The sequence below is a fragment of the Haliotis rubra genome, unplaced genomic scaffold (genome assembly GCF_003918875.1).
Source record: "Haliotis rubra isolate DU_JTF1 unplaced genomic scaffold, ASM391887v1 Scf404, whole genome shotgun sequence".
Taxonomy (NCBI): Eukaryota; Metazoa; Mollusca; class Gastropoda; order Lepetellida; family Haliotidae; genus Haliotis; species Haliotis rubra.
In genome coordinates, this window is record NW_025767085.1 from 904,402 (window position 1) to 925,414 (window position 21,013).

Here is a 21,013-nt window from a genome sequence, read left to right on the forward strand (position 1 = left end):
GTGAAGCTGCTGGAAACCATCAATAATAGCAGAAGGACATCAAAAGACACCCCACAGTGATTCTCTGTGAGACCCTCAAATTGAGAAAATGTCACCTCCCTACAACCACCCCACCCCTATGCACAAACACCTCCCAAACATCTGATCACAGGGATGCTGAAAGATGCTGATAAACCACAGAATGTGATCAGGGTGATCAAGATCTCCTGACATGATCCTGCTTCAACAAACCTCTCCACATCTGCATCCTTGATATCAAGTGCAATACATTTCTACCATAATACTTTGAATCCATCGTGCCGCGTAAATGTCTGTCCAGTACACACAAGTATAGAGAATGTTTGCAGAAAAAAAATGCACTGCATCTCTCTGGACGCACATTATTATTCAGGGCTCGATTGAGTGCTTTGTTACTTGCACTGGTGCAACCCAATATTAAATAGTGCAACCTAGTTATTAGTCTAACTTGCACCAGGTGCAACTCAATTTTTGATTGGGTAAACTCTGAATAAAACATCTAAATAATTCAATAGCATCTTTCTTACAGTACATATTGCAATAAAAGCAGTGCAACTGGAATTTGCTGGTGCAACTAGGTTTTTATCTTAGGTTGCACCTGGTGCAAGTAGGTTTACATATCTTAAATCGAGCCCTGTTATTCATTGTGGGTCATAACATCTCTTCATCAATATGCCATGTATAACCAACCTCATATACCCAGGGCTAGCATTATGGTAAACTTATATTGACCCCTGAATCCATTCCCAAAGTCCCTGCGATCACAAATTGCCCAACCTTGATTGACCAATCAAATACTGCCATATGATAAAGACTCAGCATGACATGTATGGCGTTTAAATGTCTTATTTTTCAGATACAGTTTGAAGTGCTTGTTGGTTCAAGTGTCATGTGGTCCAAAGATCATCCATCTCTACACTGTGTGTACGTAATATGATAATGCTTGACACTGAACAACACCACAATATAACCCTGCTTCAGATGAACGCTACCTTGTTGCATTCCCTAAATATCAAGAAGTTTACTAATACAGTACTCTGAACACTGGGAGTTTTAGTGAAATTCGGACATATTTATTTTTCAAATCAATGGTTTGTAGATACATACGCAAGAATTTTTATAAGATCTGCACACTGAATGAGGACAACATGATGGTCTGTGAGGTATTATATCAGTTTTCCAGCTATCTCTAATAATAAAGGGGATTCATTTAACAGTGCTTTGAACAGTATGTGAAATTAGAAAGAAGAACAATCTTTCGACAAAACTGGGTTTTTTTTTTAACTCTGTCTTACAATTAGATCAAATGAAAAAGCAACGAGATATTACAACCTCTGCTTGACAGATATAGTGATTGAGTGAGTGAGTTGTGTTTTATGCCGCTTTTAGCAATATTCCAGCAATATTACGGCGGGGGACACCAGATATGGGCTTCACAAATTGTTCCCATGTGGGGAAGAGAACCCAGGTCTTTGGCGTGACGAGCGAACGCTTTAACCACAAGGCCACCCCACCGCTCCTAGAAATGCTGAATAATGCAAACAAAGATGTATTTTCTTACCATAAAACATCAGTTAGTTATCTTTCATTATCTTTACAATAAAACATGTTTCTTTTTCATTCATAACTAGTAAGACTAATTTGAAAGTCGAAAATTATATATTTCTTTCTTGGCCACCTATTTTGACTTCTAGGCCCAAACCAGAATAAAAGGTCTCACAATCATTGTTAAACTATTAGTAAAATGAAACCTTTTATCAGTGTATGCATACAATTATTTCAAAATCACATTTCACTTGCATCTATACAAAAGTGATTTTAGGGTATATTTATTTTGTTTGTCTTGAGCAGTGAAATGAGACAAATGTTTCCCCACAGTACTGTGAATGATGACCAACGGCTTGGTATTGCCCTCTGGGAGCAGGACAGAACAAGGTGACGAGAGATACTATGCAAATATAAGTATTCACAGAGCAAGGTCAGATCAGATAAGCAAACAGTGCAAGTGTTAGTTGTATTTCCTTTACTTAACAGCCAGGCCTGCCGGCTTAATGTGGAGCAGCTCAAACATCTGATCACTGGGATGCTGGAAGATGCTGATAAACCACAGAATGTGATCAAGGTGATCAAGATCTCCTGACATGATCCTGCTTCAACAAACCTCTCCACATCTGCATCCTTGATATCAAGTGTAATACATTTCTTCCTACTTTGAATCCATCGCTACCACAGTGTAATTTTTCAACCAGATTATATTGTAAGATTTACACATGTTACACAGCTGTCTAATCAAATTAGTGTCATATGCAAGAGAAATCTGTGCTACAGGGTTTTACGTGCCGTGTAAATGTCCGTCCAGTACACACAAGTATAGAGAATGTATGCAGAAAAAAATGCACTGCATCCCTCTGGACGCACATTATTATTCATTGTCCCACAACACATCTGTGACTTTGTTAAGTGTTTGGTTGTTTCTTTCAGAGCAGTAATGTGCATAATTTCATCCATCAGTCCACATGATCAGTGATTCATTCCAGGCTCTAAAGATATTATCATAACATACAGTTCTCTCCACAGTTACTTCACTTGACCCTGATTTGGCCCACTATTACCCTTAAGACTAATAATTGGGAGTTTCCGGGACACCCATGTCTGTGAGTTGAGAGCTAAAACCCTGGTGATATATTACTGATAAGAAGATGGACACATTGACATAATCTTAAACAACAATGGTGATTAACATACTCAGGGTAAATATAATCATATTCTTGTTATGGAATGGAACTTTATTACTCTTGATAATCATAAATGCCACATCAACTTGGACAACTCGGTCTCTCCAGCACCATCTTTTCTTGGAAAGCATTTGAAAACCCACAATTTGTCTCGCATAAAAAGAAAAAAATTCATAAATAAGGATTAATAATGGCATGACCTGTGAAGTTAGCATTTGAGCAATTTTTAAACTCTGCGTAGAAAGGTTAACTGCATAATCATAATTTTCCACTGACACTACTGACTTCAAAATACTGACTATGTATTTCATTTGTGCACTATGTGTACTAACCAGCCGATTCAACACATTACCTGGAGAGGTATTAACATAAGCAAGTTTGCTATTTTACCAATCCAGATTTCTTTGAAATAAAAATATGTTTAAACCAAGTTAGCATGCATCAGTGCATGTAATCCCATCTTGTACTACTTTGTCAATAAACTTCACAGAGCCTTTCATCTTCCTTCATTTTCTATGGTGTTCTCACAACATTTCAAAGCAATTTCTTGCTGCTTCATAAAATGACTGATGAACATGATGATAGAGCAGAAAGTAGCAATAAAATATGATGTAAAATTAAATTATTCAAGATGAAATCCATCTGATCTTAATCCGCCATTTGCACCCTGTTGTACATGAGAATTGAGACTAACATGAGCTGAAGCAAGTTTGGCAATGGAAAATGGAATCATAATGGCTTGTAGAATTTAGATTTATGAAGGATTTATGTTGTCACACTTTGTACTTGTAGACCTTGAAGTGACTTTTATCACTGCATGGTTTGCTTGTTCTTTTACATAATTATCAACAATCAGGATTAACGAACCATAACAAATAACAAATTTGACCAACAAACCAAATATTCCACTATCAAAAACTTCATACCAGAATGATACCACAGGGATCGAGTTTGCAATATCCAGGCTACATTAACGTTGGTAAATTATTACTAATGCAGGTAGCGTTTATTGTCAGGTTGCACCCAGTGCAGGTAACATTTTCCACCACAAGTGGATGGCCGCAGTGTTACTGGTATAATTTCCATTATTGAGCAAGTCCTATCGTATCATGTTTATCAGGTTAATCAATAACTTGAACAAAAAAATGTAAACAAGTCTGAATACATGCCATAAATTAGTCACGTACACCACACACTGTACACAATGTTATGTTACATACCATGAATGGTCAGATGTCACTGTGTAATTCAGCATTTGTAATGGTGGACACATTGATTTAGCCAAGCAGAAAAGAAATTAAATCTATGAATGAAAATGTTCGTCAAAAAACAGCAATCTATCAAAACATCCTTTCAGAAATTGAGTAATCTGAATGTTTCTGGAGATAGTGAAGTTGGTTATGAATATCCTGCCCATCTGCTGATAAAGAATCGTCAGTTGTCGGCGACAGTGACAGGGTTGTTTATAACATGGTGCAGACAATATTTTGATGGTGCAACCTGATTAATTCACTTGGTTGCACCTGGTGCAAGTAGTGACAAAAAATTGAATCGTACCCTGTGCAAATGTCATTGAGACGAAAGGAAATACTTCAGAACATAAGTCAATCAGTGATATGGTTTACTGTGCCTTCTAAGCACTTTGAGGTGGGACACAAGAAGTAATCAGGAGTTACTTGGGGTTTCCTTGACATTTTCTTAGTGTTTTAGGTTTTGGAGTCCAGGGCCTTTTGTCCCAAGATGACTTAGACTAATGCTTAGTCCCTGAATATATATAATTTTGATAGTAACAAATAAACCCATTTCAATTGAAATGGAGCCCCAGTGAGAAATTCCTGCTTCATTCAGGGCTTTAGCAGACTAATAGTGACTCTGTCTCATTCGAAAGAATTTTGTCAACTCATGACACCAGAAATGGGCTTTTGTCCATGCCAAAGAGCTGAAGGGGCAGGGAAAGTTAACAGCTGAGTGGTTTCAGCAATACGTTTAGTGGAAGTATCTAAATAAGTTGAAAGGGTGGGTTTAGAAGTTGAAGGGTCGGTTTAGAACTTGAGAGAGTGGGTTTAGAAGCTGGGGGAATGGGATTAGAAGCTGACGGGGCGGTTTTAGAAGTTAAGGGTGTGAGTTTAGAAGTTGAAGGGGTTGGTTTAGCATTTGAGGGGTTTGATAAGATTTGTATTTTCCATGAAATGTCACTCTTTTACAAGGAATTTCAAAACCTATTAGCATTGACTAATGTAATGCCATTTGTGCGTACAGTACAAGTTAATGACCAGCGACCAGCCAACCTCAATACATCAGCTGAGAGGAGCGAACACATGTTACACTTCAATCAATCCACTATAGCTGCACAACAATACCATAAGATCATATCCCAGCCTGAATTCCATTCTTGTAATTCAGAAGTGGGGGAGTACATTATACAGCAAAAGCTGTGTCAGCAATATTAGGATGTCCGTATAGTTTTCTGTGTTTCCAGTCACCCATCAACCCTGAAATTTTATTCCAATGTGAAATACTATAAACTATTCTTATCTCAATTTTCTCTGCTGCTGTGGAAGTTCGAGCCCTGATTTGATAAAATAAATGTTCTTTCACTTGAACACTCCTACAAAACAGGCCAGTTTGATCATTCTTCATCTATATTTATGTAAAAAATTGTTCCCGAAGCAAACCTGCTTGGTCAACAATCAACAGATTGACAGGCAACAGAGGGTAAGAGACCTGTTCTAATCCAGTATCCAGAGTCTCAGTAACAAACACCAACTTCAACCCAGATATCAAAGGTGAGTGAGTGAGTTTAGTTTTACGCCGCTCTCAGCAATATTCCAGCTATATGGTGGTGGTCTGTAAATAATCGAGTCTGGACCAGACAGTCCTGTGATCAACATCATGAGCATTGATCTGCGCAATTGGGAACAAATGACGTGTCAACCAAGCCAGCGAGCCTGACCACCTGATCCCATTAGTCGGCTCTTATGACAAGCATGGGTTACTGAAGGTTCATGCTAACCCGGACCTTCACAGGTGAGGTATCAAAGGGATACCTTGTCAATGATGGGTCTGAATTCTAACCAACCAAGGACATTTTAGGTCCAAATTTAGACATATGTCAGACATATGTCAAATTAATTTACTGTTAGTTTCTCAAACATTACTTTGTTTTCTGAAATCCTTCTCCAAGCCAGGCTGTCATGTCTTGTCTTTCATATTGCCCCAATAATGGCTTGGATATATTACATTTTGCATATCTCACTTTCATAAAGAAAACTGATTTCAAGTAAAAACACTCCTTTTCAAATAATTCATGAATATTTGATTCTTGTCGGGGCACTACTCCTTTGGTCATGTCACTTGAACCAGAGATTGGAGAACTGCAGATAAAAGCATCATACATCATTCAACAGATAATGACACTGTCAGGCTATTGTGGGTACTTCATATGTCACCATGAAGGCGATTCTGCCTTGACAATATTTTGTTATGTTGTATCGACATGAGCATGATGATTACAGACTTCAGTCCTAAATGCATGTGCTCACAACCATCTTATTGATTATAGGTAAAGATTTCAGCATTGAATTATTAGCTGGCTTAAAAAGGTGCCAGTGGCAATGCCCAAAAAGTTCTTCAGGGATTTACAGGAATTACTGCGTCCTATACGCATAAAAATTGACAATGGACGCAACCAAATTTATTACCGCTTCCACAGGGACTCAGAAAAAGTCCAAATACTTTTTGTAAAAATTCCAATCAAGTGACAATAAGTTATCACTGAGTTTGCTACTAGCTGGGTTATGGTATTATTTGCAATTTAATTACTGTAACAATGTGATGATCAAGATACACAACACAACAGTATTGATAATCATATTTAAGTGTCTGGGACCCCCATTTTGTTGTCCAGGACACCCGAAAATTAAGAGTATGAGTCCCAGGTACGAGTCAAATACAGGACTCCATGTAAATCCCTGGTTCTTGGTGCATGAACGGAGATCTCAAATCCATATAAGCCAATGTTTATTATACACAAGGGCATTTAGAAACAAGCAGTTGTCACTAAGGTGACATAATCCCCTGCCGCAAATTATCAAATCAAAATTAAAGAGTAACGAAAGTGAAGGTCGTAGTTTAAGATGAAGTTAAATGTCAACAAAAACATGACCAGTCAACCTCTCTTGATATCTTGCTCTGTAGCTGTTCAAACACACAAATATTTTCAAGACTCTCTTTGACGTTGACATGAATGTCATGGTGTATGAAATATGCAAAAAACAGTAATAGAGAAATGGATTATCAAAAAACATTCAAGAGAAGTCTTGAAAGTCTATGAAGAAAATCCAGTGAACCGTTCTTGAGATATCTTGCTGACAATCTTAACATACTGAAATCTTAAAAGTGTCGCTGTGAACTTGAAAATCATGTGAAGGTCACCAATCTCGACTGAGCCCTGCACCTTCCCTATATGAAGCCTGGTGTCAAATATAATGACAATCCAGTGAATGGTTCATGAGGTATCTCGCTGACAAGCTTAACATGCAGGTTAACATGCTGAAATCTTCAAAGTGTCACCATGACATTGAAAATAATGTGAAGGTCACCAAACTTGACTGGGCCCTGTGCATTCCCCAGATGAAGTTTGGCGTCAAATATGAAGAAAATCCAGTGATTGGTTTTTGAGGTATCTCGCTGACAAGCTTAACATGCAGGTTAACATGCCGAAATCTTCAAAGTGCCGTCGTGACCTTAAAAATTATGTGAAGGTCACCAAAATCAACTGGGCCTGCACATTCCCTATATGAAGCTTGGTGCCAAATATGAAGAAATCCAGTAAATGGTTCTTGAGATATCTCGCTGACAAGGGTAACAAGGGTGAAATGAAGCTCAAGGTCACCAAACCTGACTTGGACTTTTCTTATACTGTGATGCACCTAGGTACCAAGTATGAAAAGAATCTAGTCAATGGTTCTTCAGATATTCTAATTTGTACGTACGTACCTACGGTCAGACGGAGCCTGATACTATATCCCCCACTTCGCACTAAACGCGCGGCGGGGGATAATTAATGACTGTATTATCAATCCCATTGAGTGAGTGAGTGAGTTTAGTTTTATGCCACATTTAGCAATACCACAACAATATCACACCAGGGGGACACCAGAAATGGGCGTCACACATTGTGCCCATGGGGGGAATCAAACCCGGTCTTCAGCATGACAAGCAAATGCCTTAACCACTAGGCTACCCCACCACCTTCAATGTCAATGAATTGGTAGAGGTAAACTTACCAATTACAACAGATTATCTAGAATTTTGTTAAACAACATTCATTATACAAAAAGTCTTAAGTTGAGCCTAAGCTTATACGAATCTATATTTAAACCAGCAGTTCCATAAAAGTTGTCAATGGACAACAGCTGACAGAATTATAATTCATGTGGACTAGGGCTGTTACTATTCACTCAAGTGTTCGATGAATCGAACCATATCCCTCAATTCAACAGAATATTCATAATCATCAGAATCAAGAGTCACGAATGTTTTAAAAAGGGGTATTGTTACTTGAATTTGGAGTTGTTTAACAAAGTGAGATATGCAAAATGCAATATATCCAAGCCAGGCAGGATTATAGTCAACAGTCTTCTATATTTAATTTGACATTAATGTGGTCACTGGCCATTGTCGTCATAAAATAACACTGACAACATGGTCCAAATTTAACAACAAATTTATTTTGTTGTTTCACTGAATGCAACAATAATATGTGAACTGCAGATCTCTTATTGTAAATGTTACCCAATATTTATGATATATAACACATTCACCTATATTAGTTGATTCATTGCAGCCCTAATGTTGGCTTCATTAACAAAAAGACCGCTTCCGTGGTGTATAGTATAGAGCGTCCGCCCGGAGAGCGGAAGGTCGCGGGTTCGATCCCCGACCGCGTCATACCAAAAGACGTTAAAATATGGTACGTGTTGGTCCCTGCCTGGGCCTCGGCATTAATGGGTACAACAAGGACTGGTCGGCTCGGAGTCAGTATAATGTGTCTGAGTGGGGTATTCATGCTTCACTGCGGCATGGTATCTCAGTAGGCTAGCACTATAAAACCAGCTTCAGTCTGGGCTAGTACAAGCAGGCGCACATACACATACACACGCATGCACGTCGTCATATGAGCGAAATATTCTCAAGCACGACGTAAAACCCAATTTCACCTCACCTCATTAACAAAGATACTGATTGCATGATTTGAAGAGAAACATATCAAACCATATATTTTAGTTATGGAAATTTTGTTGCTGGCACTCAATTTGAAAAGTACATATGTACATCTTCATGCCTATGTGCATACAATGTACTTGAAATATCCACCCATTATCTGGCAGTACTAGCCTCGCAGTCCTGATAAAACTGTGCTTATTGATGCACCTGGAAATAATTCTAAACTCCAAATGGGAGTATGAGATGACCTGTGACCGATGCTGTGTTCGATGCTGATCGATGTATTACACCATATCAAACGTGTCATATGTACATGAATTAAAGTATAAAACAATGGCTGGAGCAATGTACATTTTTCTATATGAAGTTTTAAACTGTTTCTTTTCACATACATCATGTTTCATTTACACAACTATCATCAAATTGTCACTTATTTCATTTGTTTCTCGCCATAGAGCAAAGAATATCTAGACTGGGTTCGGTAGACGTCATCCTCCTGATGGGATGTATACAAATTGTCGTCATAATAGTAGTACTTCACGTGTTTCACGTTTTCACATGTCAACGAACGTGGAGATGAAGTAAAGTTTTATCAACTGTCAAAATCAAACACAAATCTGACCCCGGAATCGTCGCATTCATCTTCATACACAACCGCGACAAGCGCATTAGGCCGAGAGATGCCGGTTGATTGTTGTTAGATGGGATTAGTCGTGCATAGGGGTACCGCGATCTAAGTTTCCACGAAACTGCACGAGGCATTCCGGGAGTGCAGTGAAAGTGAAATTTGCATTTGTAATGGTACTATGTTTCACTACTTCCATGTACAGTTTGTTTAGTTATTGTCAAATGAAAATGCCTCACCAGAATTATGCTGAGGAACAGGAGCACTGTGTGTCCTTTCGCCATGTTTGATGCCACGTTATGTTTCCAAGTTATGAGCATGCGCAGTGCTCGAGATTGCCAATGACAGTCTCCATTGGTGATGGGCACGCTGCGTTATCTCCCGGCCCATCCGTTGATTGATAAAATATTAAACCCACGTGGCACTACAAGCATACAGTTCAAGACACAACATGCACAATTCCACTAATTAAATCAATAAATAAGTCCTCTTGCTATGTTTCAGCGAGTTAACTATATTTGCCAGTATGCCTATCTGACGCCACTCGGCTATATTAATGCTGTCAAAAGCATGGTTCAGGCGTTTTTCTAAAGTATCTATGATTAGGTCTATCTGTGAGTCTCTGTGTGTAAGTACGGCTCTCCTAAAATAATAATAAAGTACGTTTACATAAAGAAAACAGCTTATACTTAACTGCTAGCCGTCAACATGCAATAAGAGTGATAAAAATATACTGATAACATTACTGGTCTCTTTATAAGTTTTATGACAAAACGCCAATATCTGGGTTTACAGAAGTGATATACCAACGCTCACATATAACGAAACCGAATGCATTATTGAATGGAATGTTTTGTAATTGTTACAGAGAGTGAGTTTAGTTTTACGCCGCATTTAGTAATATTCCGCAATATCACGGCGGGGGACACCAGATATGGGCTTAACACAATGTACCGATGTGGGGAATCGAACCCGGGTCTTCAGCGTGACGAGCGAACACTTTAACCACTAGGCTACCCCACCTCCCCTGTAATTGTTACAGAGTGGGCCGTAATTACAATTGATAATATTTTTCATTATTATAATTCCTTTATCTCACAGAATCATTTAAACTAACAGGTACATAGTTCTTGTGTCAACTATATAGTTCTGCACTCGAGCTATTGGTGGTATTTGGGATATTTATCAAAATTATTAATACCTAAACCTATAATATTCTACTTCCTACCTCCTATTCATTTTAGCGTTCAATGTAGACTTTAAATATATATTTTTTCAGGGATAATTTCTCATTTTAGATCATTCTATTTTGTATATATCTGTCTCAAACATGTAGACATACGTATATAGAACTTATAAGATATTGACTGGAAGAATCACACGATGATTACTATAATCCTAACTAATTACTCTTGACTCGATTATTTATTATTATTGCTGGTATATTGCTGAGTGCGGCTTTAAACAACAATTAAATAAATTTAAATACTGCGGTAAACTCTAGATACCGTGTTGTGTATATGACATTAAGACTATTGAACACAAGTATGTATGTTACACATCTGTAGACGGGGACAATCTCAAATACCTTTCAGCTGATCGCTTACATTTAAATTCAGTGCTATTGTCGCGCCATTTTAACTGACACCCAGTAGAGATGACTCTGGAATACGTTTGGAACGGTCTCAATAATTGTATTATGCCTTAAACGTCTTTACTTACGTTTATTTATAATTTTGTTGAAAATGTTTGGGTAGGACCTTTAATTGGATTAGAACCCTAAACCACCAGGATCCTTATCGGGATCCTGCAGGATCGGGATTGTCGTTCTATCAACACAACAAACTGTAACAAATTTACCATATACGGTTCTTGCCAACATGCAAAAATATTACTAAAAATATAACGCACGTACACACATACGAAGGTGACGTGAATTTCGGGTTTAGCGTCGTGCTTGAGAATATTTCGCTCATATATATTTAGCCCACTGAGATACCATGCCGCAGTGAAGAATGAATACCCCACTCAGACACATTATACTGACTCCGAGCCGACCAGTGATTGTTGTACCCAATAATGCCGAGCGCCAGGGACCAACAAGTACCATATTTTAACGTCTTTTGGTATGACGCGGTCGGGGAATACACACATACGTATGCATATTCGCATAGTTATCTATATAGCATTAATCCAGATACTTAAATATTACAACTTTGTGCGAACACTGTAAGTTATGCGACTTTCTTTTATGGACAGATTTTTAAAAATATAAATGAGAATTTTACGGTAAGAATGTTCATATATACTATTTGTGTGACGTTTTCCTGTGATACTGATTCATGAAGAGTTGTAACAAATAGCCATATATTTCCTGGTTAGAACCTTTGAAAGTTTTGAAAGAGTTATGTATGCACGTATGTATTTCCCCTTTCAAATGCCGTCTTTATATTTGAACTTAATGAACGGAAACAATCATCAATCAGTTTCAGATGCATGTGTCAGAGTCAAGTATTTGTACGTGCGCACACAGCTAAAATAATAAAGATTAGTTAGTGTGTTAAGTAGAAAGGTTTAATACTATGCTGCCATTTATTTAGCTAAGTACATTTTACACGTACATTTAACAATAAGAATAGAGTATATAACTTAGAATATGTGTTATGTTTCATACTTTAACGTGGTATGTCTTAAAATATCTATTTCCAGTGTAAGCTTTTCTTTCAATTTAATCTCTAATTGTCATACTGCATGCTTTTGACCTTCAGCTTTCCCAGCGTGTCTGGTCGGGACATTGTCTCGTATACAGGACAAGCTGGCCATAGCTAATTATAAACTTCAATATGTGGAGGATTTCTAGTTAGTTATATTTATAAATAGGATCAGCTGTGTAATCCAATTCCGATTTGATTTATCTATTTGGAATGCATATTGGATCTTGCTGTTGTGATTATCCGTACAATTGAAATGTTAAACTCTAAACTAAAGATATATTGTTGTAACCTATCTGTAATTGCCAGTGAATGTGCGCCTGTATGTTTCACACACACGTGCGCGCACGCACGCACATACACATTTTACTTGAATATATGGCCAAGATACAGTTAACCAGATAGAATTTAAAGGGTAACTGTAGCCTACACATATTCATAAGATTCTGTTTCATATTGTAATTTCATTGATTCAGGATTCAGCTTGTCTCATGTGCACCATGCACAAGGGCGGATTTAGTCGGTTAGTGCGGGGTGCGTATGTTTTGTAAATGCTATAATTCGGATTCCAAACTCTTATCATATTCTAAACTTAGGTCAACTTCAGGCCATCGTAAAAACATATATTTATCATAAACTCGGTTATTAGGCCAAAGGAAGGGAGACACAGCATGGGTTTAATTATCATTGCGAATGCTTAAATAAATATACTCCCTCGTTATATGGCTAAAATATATTTAAGTCAATCACTATGTATACTCCCGGTGTTGATCCGGGTTAAATCTATATAGATTTGGTCTGCTGTTTTGTGTTAGCTTTCTTTGGAGACAAATGGAAATGTAATCTGGTGATGAGGCTCGGTGACAGTGGATCCCGTTGTATACGTTGTTCGCGGTATCAACCACATGGTTTGTCTAACCCAGACGCCTCTGTGTGTACATGCTTAACCATACGACTGGAATATCCAGGCGTGAAATATACAACCACAAATTATTTTTACATGGATCCATACTCAATACAGAGAAAGGAATTATTAGATCTCTAAACCTGGTTCAGTTGAATACATCGTCCCAAGGCGAACGTGCTCCAGAATGTTTTATGTCACTTGAATTGTCTTGATTATCCTCTTTTTGGAAAATCGGTTGCGTAACATTAAGTAAATATACTTGTCCACATCTATCAATGGATGTCCAAGTGAAGGGAAACAGCGATAATGTATTTACAGACAACCGCGTTCCTAAACCCACGTATCCATATCATGGGATCTGAAGACACGACATATTTATATATTATGCAAATAGTTCATCAAAGTCGGGAGTATTATAAAGATTAACGCGCATTTACAACTGTGGAAATTCTTTATAGGATGAAGGTGAGGTGAGGTGAAATTGCGTTTAACGTCGTGCTTGAGAATATTTCGCTCATATGACGACGTATAGGATGAAAGAGAAGGTGGGGTAACTCACTGGTAAAAGCGGACGCTCATCAAGGCGGAGGATCGAGTTCGATTCCCCACAATGGTACAATGCATGAAGCCCATTTCTGCTGTCCGCTGGTTCGATATTGCTGGAATATCAATAAAAACGATGTAGAACCCGACTCACTCACTTACAAGATGAGTGAGTGAGTGAGTTTTACGCCACTTTTAGCACTTTCCAGCAATATCGCGGCGCGTGGGACAGATATGGGATTAACACATTGTACCCATGTAAGGAATCGAACCCGGATCTTCGGAGTGACGAGCGAATGCTTTAACCACTAGGCTATCCCGCCGGCCCAGTTATAGGATGAAGACACGAATCAGTTTATGGATAGTATATATTAGCCTTGTGGTATTAGTGAGGTACACTCACGAACTCTTGTTCTTCCTACTTACACATGCTTATCAACTGCTTCATAATACGATGTTAATATATATTAAACGTATGTTAGTAACTGACTACACCCGGTGGAACCTTTCTTTAAATATTTGACTAAATATAAATGCCAAAGTGTTTGGAAACAGCGGTTCCCTCTCTATGTCCAGACTAGCCAGTTGCGTCACACCTTTTAACTCATTTAGGTCACCGTCACTGAGAAAGGCATGCCTTTACTAATCCAGCTGCCTTTTAACTGGGAAATGAGTCATAGTTGCCGTCAGAAATGTATGTTTATTCACTAATATTTATTTATGTAAACGTCAAATTTAAATGTGGTGAGAAGACTCCACTTGATATCTGTTTCAACGCAAATAGTTTTCTTGTATTCACGTATTGTGCTGCCCATGCATCTAGGTTGCAGTCGCTTTGTTCCCCATACTGCTTACACATTTCGCACGAGCCACATCTTAATTGGGGATAGGTGTTTTATGTAACATTTCTCACAATGTCACCGAGGCTTACGTCGCATACCTCAGCAGCGAACCTACACCATGACCCTCGGAGCGTTTGGTGCGCAAGTAACAGTTAGAGAGAAATGGGCGACTCGTATCGCCTTACTGTACAACACAGTAGCAGAATAGTAATAGTAATAGTAATATTCCGCTTATATGGCGCTCATATCCAGGCACATTGCTTGCTCACGGCGCTACGTACATTACTATCCCCAGTCATAGGACACTATCGTACTTTCCGATACTTTTTCAACTCCCTGGGGATTGTACAGTCACGGAGTATCTTCACATGAAACAATACATCGTAAGAACTGAAGTAGTCGCTTGTTCAGTTACCAACTGGTTTCATTCATAAGAAGTTTGAAAAAGAGAAAGAAAATGAAGTAAAAAGAGACAAAATATGGCCGCCCACATCACATACTGGATATCCCGTTTTCCAATCCCACAGAACGGTAATGACGCACATTTATTCATCGCTGAGCCACATGAGGGCTTCGTGTGTCAATTGGCTTATTGGTAATAAAATATGTGCACGACAGTTTTACGTTTGGCTGACTGGGTCTAGTGTTTACGTCACGGTTATCTCGTACACATAAACCAGTACAACAGGGACTGATAGTATGATTTAAGCCATACGGCACAACGAATCAGGTGGAAATGTGCCGAAACCACACGTTGGTTACAGAAAGACTTTTCACACTGACAAGGATATAGACTCTTGCTGTAAAACTGAAATGTTTTCTGCTACCGTTCTAGATGACTAATAACGCGAGTATTATATCACCTGCAATTATTGCTTGCTGCCACACGTCGTCATAGGAGTGAGTGAGTATGGTTTTACGCCGCTTTTAGCAATATTCCATTAATATCACGACAGGGAACACCAGAAATAGGCTTCACTCATTGTACTCATGTGGGGAATCAAACCCGGGTCTTTGGCGTGATGAGCCAATGCTTTAACCACTAGGCTACCACACCGCCCCTCGTCACAGTGAAGCTGTCGGCGCCCGATGAAGTCACACGGGATTTTACAATGTTACTCTAGTGTTTTGGAGCTAAATTCTGTGTAAAGGTGTCTGCTGTTAGACTCTTGTCTGTCTGTTCAAGTGACGCTGAAAGAAGTCAGTTGGTCTTTTACATGTAGGGAACACGCAAGACATGACAGGACCTGCAGATTGTTGTTTAGATAGATTTGTGCTGCTCGGGTCCTTGGGGTTTATTTTTGGCGTTACGGAATTGATTCCTGGGGCCCCCACGTTAAATTGGCAATGGGAGTGGCTGGAGATCTTGAACGTTACGTCCTTGAGCGTTATGGTTGACATTTATGAGGAAAAGCGCGTTTCCTGGAGGTCACAAGAAATGCCTCGCTATACTATCACGTCGACTCGTCCATGAGTGGATCTCTTGGACAGCTCCTGGTGCCAGGCCATCCCCTCTACATCTGTACATAAGGGCTCTCCCTTCAGTCTGTTGCAGAACTAAACGACTTTCATCCGTGAACAGCTCCATCTGCTTGTCAACGCCGTACAATTCTTGAGTATTGCAGTCTGAGAAGTGTTGGGGTCAGCAGTACCTGTTGACGACGAGACGAGAGGCTGTGATACCTGAAGTACATACAGACGTCTAAACGGCCATCGACTTATGGGGTAACACGGTGTTGTTGCTGTCGTCGGCGTTGTCGTCACGAACCTGTTGTTTGTGTTGTCGAATTGTATATTCGATCATCTTCTTGTGTTATGAAACACTATCTACTTGCTGTGTTATGACATTCGGTCTTCTTCTTGTGTTATGACTCTCGATCTTCTTCTTGTGTTATGAAACACTATCTACTTCTTGTGTTATGACATTCGGCTTTCTTCTTGTGTTCTAAGATGCCTAGCGGTTAGAACAATCGAAAAAAAATACATTATCAGACAATAAAGGTATATTTTTATGGATTAAACTTCTTTTTTAATTTCTCTCACAACGTTTCGAGACCATTCCAGGTCCCTTCATCAGGTGAACTGGCAGTTAGGACTATGACGTCGTCACTATGACGTCATAACTGAGTTATGACGTCACAAAAAGAAGTTTAATCCATAAAAATATCTTGGACATCAATGTACAACTTCTAAATGCCACTGAAAGACATAATACAGGTATAGTTTTTTGATGACGTAACAATTGAATGACGTTATCCCGTCACTGCGCCATTCTAGTGTGCCGTCCCGTAATCGAACCATTTTACATTACGTCACAATGTAAGCGACGTCACGATGCATGTCAGTTGTCATCGCCTCGTACGGCCTCCTACAGTAAACTACTCCGTTGCATCCCGTTTCTTGGTTTGCAGTTGCTTCACGCAGCTAACATCACTGGTGGAAACATTACGTTTATGTTTTACGACGGTTAAAATGTGTCAATTCGACTCACAAGTTTTCAGCGACACGGTAACGTTCGCAATGTTTACGTTCCCACATTGCAATCGTGGAATGTCGCTTGACTACTCAGCTTCATCTGGATGTAATGATCTAAACTTACGTTGGTGGTAGAAATGCGACGTTCATATTGCCCTATATGGTTTACGTTAATGACAGATGTAATTAAAATAATTCAGAGAAGATATTTAATCCGAACGTAAACCGTGCATCAAACTGTTATCATTTGTTTTTTTCTGGTAACGTTCGTCTTAACGTAGGGGGGCAGACACATTAATAGAACAGCGCGCCAGTTATCCCTGTGCGGGGATTCTTAATTTAGGTCACCGACACCGTCGTTTGTTTTCTGCCTTAAATTAATTGTAATTATCGCAAGCGTCCTCGTACTTTAACTATAATAGTTCAGGGTGAAAGTTTGTTTTATCACACTATACATGGTGGTAGAGCGAACTGTATTTCTTAATTATGACTCTCGATCTTCTTCTTATGTTATGAAACACTATATCTACTTCTTGTGTTATGACATTCGGCTTTCTTCTTGTGTTATGACTCTCGATCTTCTTCTTGTGTTATGACATTCGGCTTTCTTCTTGTGTTATGACTCTCGATCTTCTTCTTGTGTTGTGACATTTGCCTTTCTTCTTGTGTTGTGACATTCGCCTTTCTTCTTGTGTTATGACATTCGCCTTTCTTCTTGTGTTATGACTCTCGATCTTCTTCTTGTGTTGTGACATTCGGCTTTCTTCTTGTGTTGTGACATTCGGCACCCTTCTTGTGTTATGACTCTCGATCTTCTTCTTGTGTTGTGACATTCGCCTTTCTTCTTGTGTTATGACATTCGCCTTTCTTCTTGTGTTATGACTCTCGATCTTCTTCTTGTGTTGTGACATTCGCCTTTCTTCTTGTGTTGTGACACTCGGTCTTCTTTTCCTTGGCCTGTCATCTGGTGGCTCCTGTTTGCTCCATTTAAGGTTGTTTTAAGTATAAACAGCGAAAAAACTAATGCTGTTACAGGTTTGTCCGGGATCGATACGATCAAGATATAGACCAATTATAGATTTTTAATATCTGTAAAAGGCAACTCCGAAGATGCATAGTCATTCTGTTACAGTGTCTTCTATTTTCTTGACATTACCTCAACCAGGAAATATATTGTGCGGGTTTGTTTTTTTCGTGACTTACCCGAAAGAGGACGAAAGATAATTACTCCAAAATACATTTGAACACGGAAATACATAGCTGACGTCGACCACATTTTATTGAGACATTTGTATTTCTGTATTTACTGGTGGTTCCCGATGTAGCGAATGTGACAATCGTATAGTAGCTGCAGCTGGGAGCAGGGGCCCCACACATCTGTCAACAGATCCGACAGCACGTGCCACACAGCTGTCAACATTAGGCGAAGTGGTACAAGATTTTTTATTTTTGTTTGTTTTAAATTCTCCACAGGTAATCCTTTGACATGTGGTTAGGACGTGTGTGTGTGTGTGTGTGTGTGTGTGTGTGTGTGTGTGTTGTTTAACGCTGCATCCAGCAATATTCCAGCTATATAACGGCGGTCTGTAAATAATCGAGTCTGGACCAGACAATCCAGTGATCAACATCATGAGCATCTACGCAATTGGGGTACAATGGCATGTGTCAACCTAGTCAGCGGGCCACACCACCCGATCCCGTCAGTCGCCTCTTAGGACAAGCATGAGTTACTGCAGACAAAAAATTATTCTAACTGGATCATCATGGGTCATGTGTACTTGGGCTACGTTTGCAGAGCTATCTAAATATCTTTTGGCATGACGACTGGGTATAGAACTAGCGACCGGCGCCGACAGACGCTCTATCCACCCGACCACGGAGGCTGTTTAATGTTTTAATAAAGGTTGTGACATTGTTGAGAATTTGTCATTTTGTGTCCAGTCTTGATTCGCAGCTTACACCTGGCATTCTCCCTGATATGCTATATCTACATGTATAAGCTGCTTCAGGTGAATGTGTGTGTTGTGTACCCAGTGATCCCCAACATCTAATACCTACTGAAGTCTGGCTGGGTCACTTGGTTGTGTCAATGCGCCTCGACGTGGTCAGCTTGGTTTAAACATCTCGGGATTGTCTGGTCCATTCTTATCCTATCAGGTTTTTCAGGCAGTCATCATGTAGCTGGAATGTTGCTGAGCGGCAAAGGTTTATTAGTTTATGCTCACAAACACTCACACGTACAGTACAACCAGAAATTATTGAGAATTTAAGATTGTAATTTTATTTTTGTTTTCACTCATTACTCACGTATTAAATGTGAATATTAGCAGAAAATAACTCCAGATTCAAAGACAGGTGAACAGTTAGTATTTTGTCAAGTCACTATGGGCAGCAATGCAGGCTTCAATGCCGAGGGGCATACTACTGATCAATGAAGTTAGAAAGTCGTGGTCCATGCTGTCCCAATATCGGACCACCTCTTCTTTCATTTCAGCAATATTTGTCCGATTTTTCTTATTGACACTTTCCGTCATAAGTCCCCAAACATTTTCTATTGGATTTAGGTCAGGGCTATAGCTGGCCAATCTAATAATGTCATATTTTGGGTCCGAAACCAGGCCTGTGAATGCTTTGAACAATGTTTTGGATCGTTGTCCTGCTGGAAAATCAAAAAATTTCCATAGAACACGTGAGCAGATGGAAGTAAATATCCCTCGAGAATATCTGTGTACCGTTCACTGTTCATATTCCCTTCAAATACACAGAGGGGCGTTGCCCCTAACCCAGATATGCCACCACACACGTTGAATTTCGGACTGTACTTTGGGCGCTGATACAAAGGTTTTTCAGTTTGTTTGGTCCAGAATTTCAGTGTATTAGGAAACAGCCACACAGAACTTTCATCTGAGAAAATCACATTGTCCCAGTTAAAATTTCTATGCTGTAAGCACCAGTTCAACCTTCGCTCCTTTTGTTCAGGTTTCATGATCGGTGATGGAATTCCTCGACTTTCTGCCAACCCATTGCATGCAGCTCAGTTCTAATTGTCTCCCTACAAACAGCCACAGTTCCCCTATCAATCATATCCAGCCTTAAGTTTACTAAACTCCTTCGTTCGTTTTTAGAAACAATAAAATACCAAGCCGCCTCCTGTCACCGACAGTCAATTTTCTGGGCCTAACTGCACCTCCCTGTTGCTCAATGCCATATCCATTTGCAATATTTTTCAAAACACGATAAACAGTGGACAAAGGGATGCCTGTTCTACTTGAAATCACTTTAGCTGATCTGATGTCCTTGTTATAATACTCTAAAATCAACTTCCTCTTCTCTAAATCATCCATACTGAGGATCACTGAAAATGTCTTCTGCAAGCAGGTAAACAAAGGGGGATAGCTCTTCACAAACTAATGAAAAAGGATTAACGGAGTTGTCTCTCTTGAATGAAACTTGATAGCTGGTCAACGTTTTTATACTAGAAATCCAACTAAACATATTCCTAAACTTCTCAATAATTTCTGGTCATACTATATATATTGTTTCAATATCACAACAAATTTAGCTGTATGGTATAACAAGTGTACTAGATTGGCAATTATCTTTGTCAATTATAAAGTGAAGTAGCCTGCTTGCACCTATAATACAACCTATATAGATCCTAATAGCTAAACTATTCCACAGGTGTTTATAACTTACAAGTCTAATCTGCTTCCGGGTACTACAAAAAGTCGTCATCCTGCACAATGCGGAACACACCCGCACAACAATTATCAAAATCTGTTGCGCTTATTATGATAAATATGTTATCTGTAGATCTCAATCTGAACACTTCGGCCTGACAGGTGGGTGAGAAAAGAGGGCCTCCATATATATCACGGTGGGGGCAGCAAGCCATCTTGTCTCCGTCACTCGTTAGTTGGTTGGTTTGT

At 39.2% G+C, this 21,013-nt stretch overlaps 1 protein-coding gene across 1 annotated transcript in view; it reads right to left on the reverse strand.

Annotated features, from left to right (window-relative positions):
- LOC124287681 (protein disulfide-isomerase A5-like) overlaps window positions 1-9,944 on the reverse strand; it is a 44,552-nt gene extending 34,608 nt beyond the window's left edge. The window contains exon 1 of the mRNA XM_046724187.1: window positions 9,846-9,944. Within this exon, the coding sequence (XP_046580143.1) occupies window positions 9,846-9,926 (81 nt within the window). The 5' untranslated portion in view covers window positions 9,927-9,944. The remainder of the gene's footprint in view (window positions 1-9,845) is intronic.
- Window positions 9,945-21,013: the final 11,069 nt, after the last annotated feature.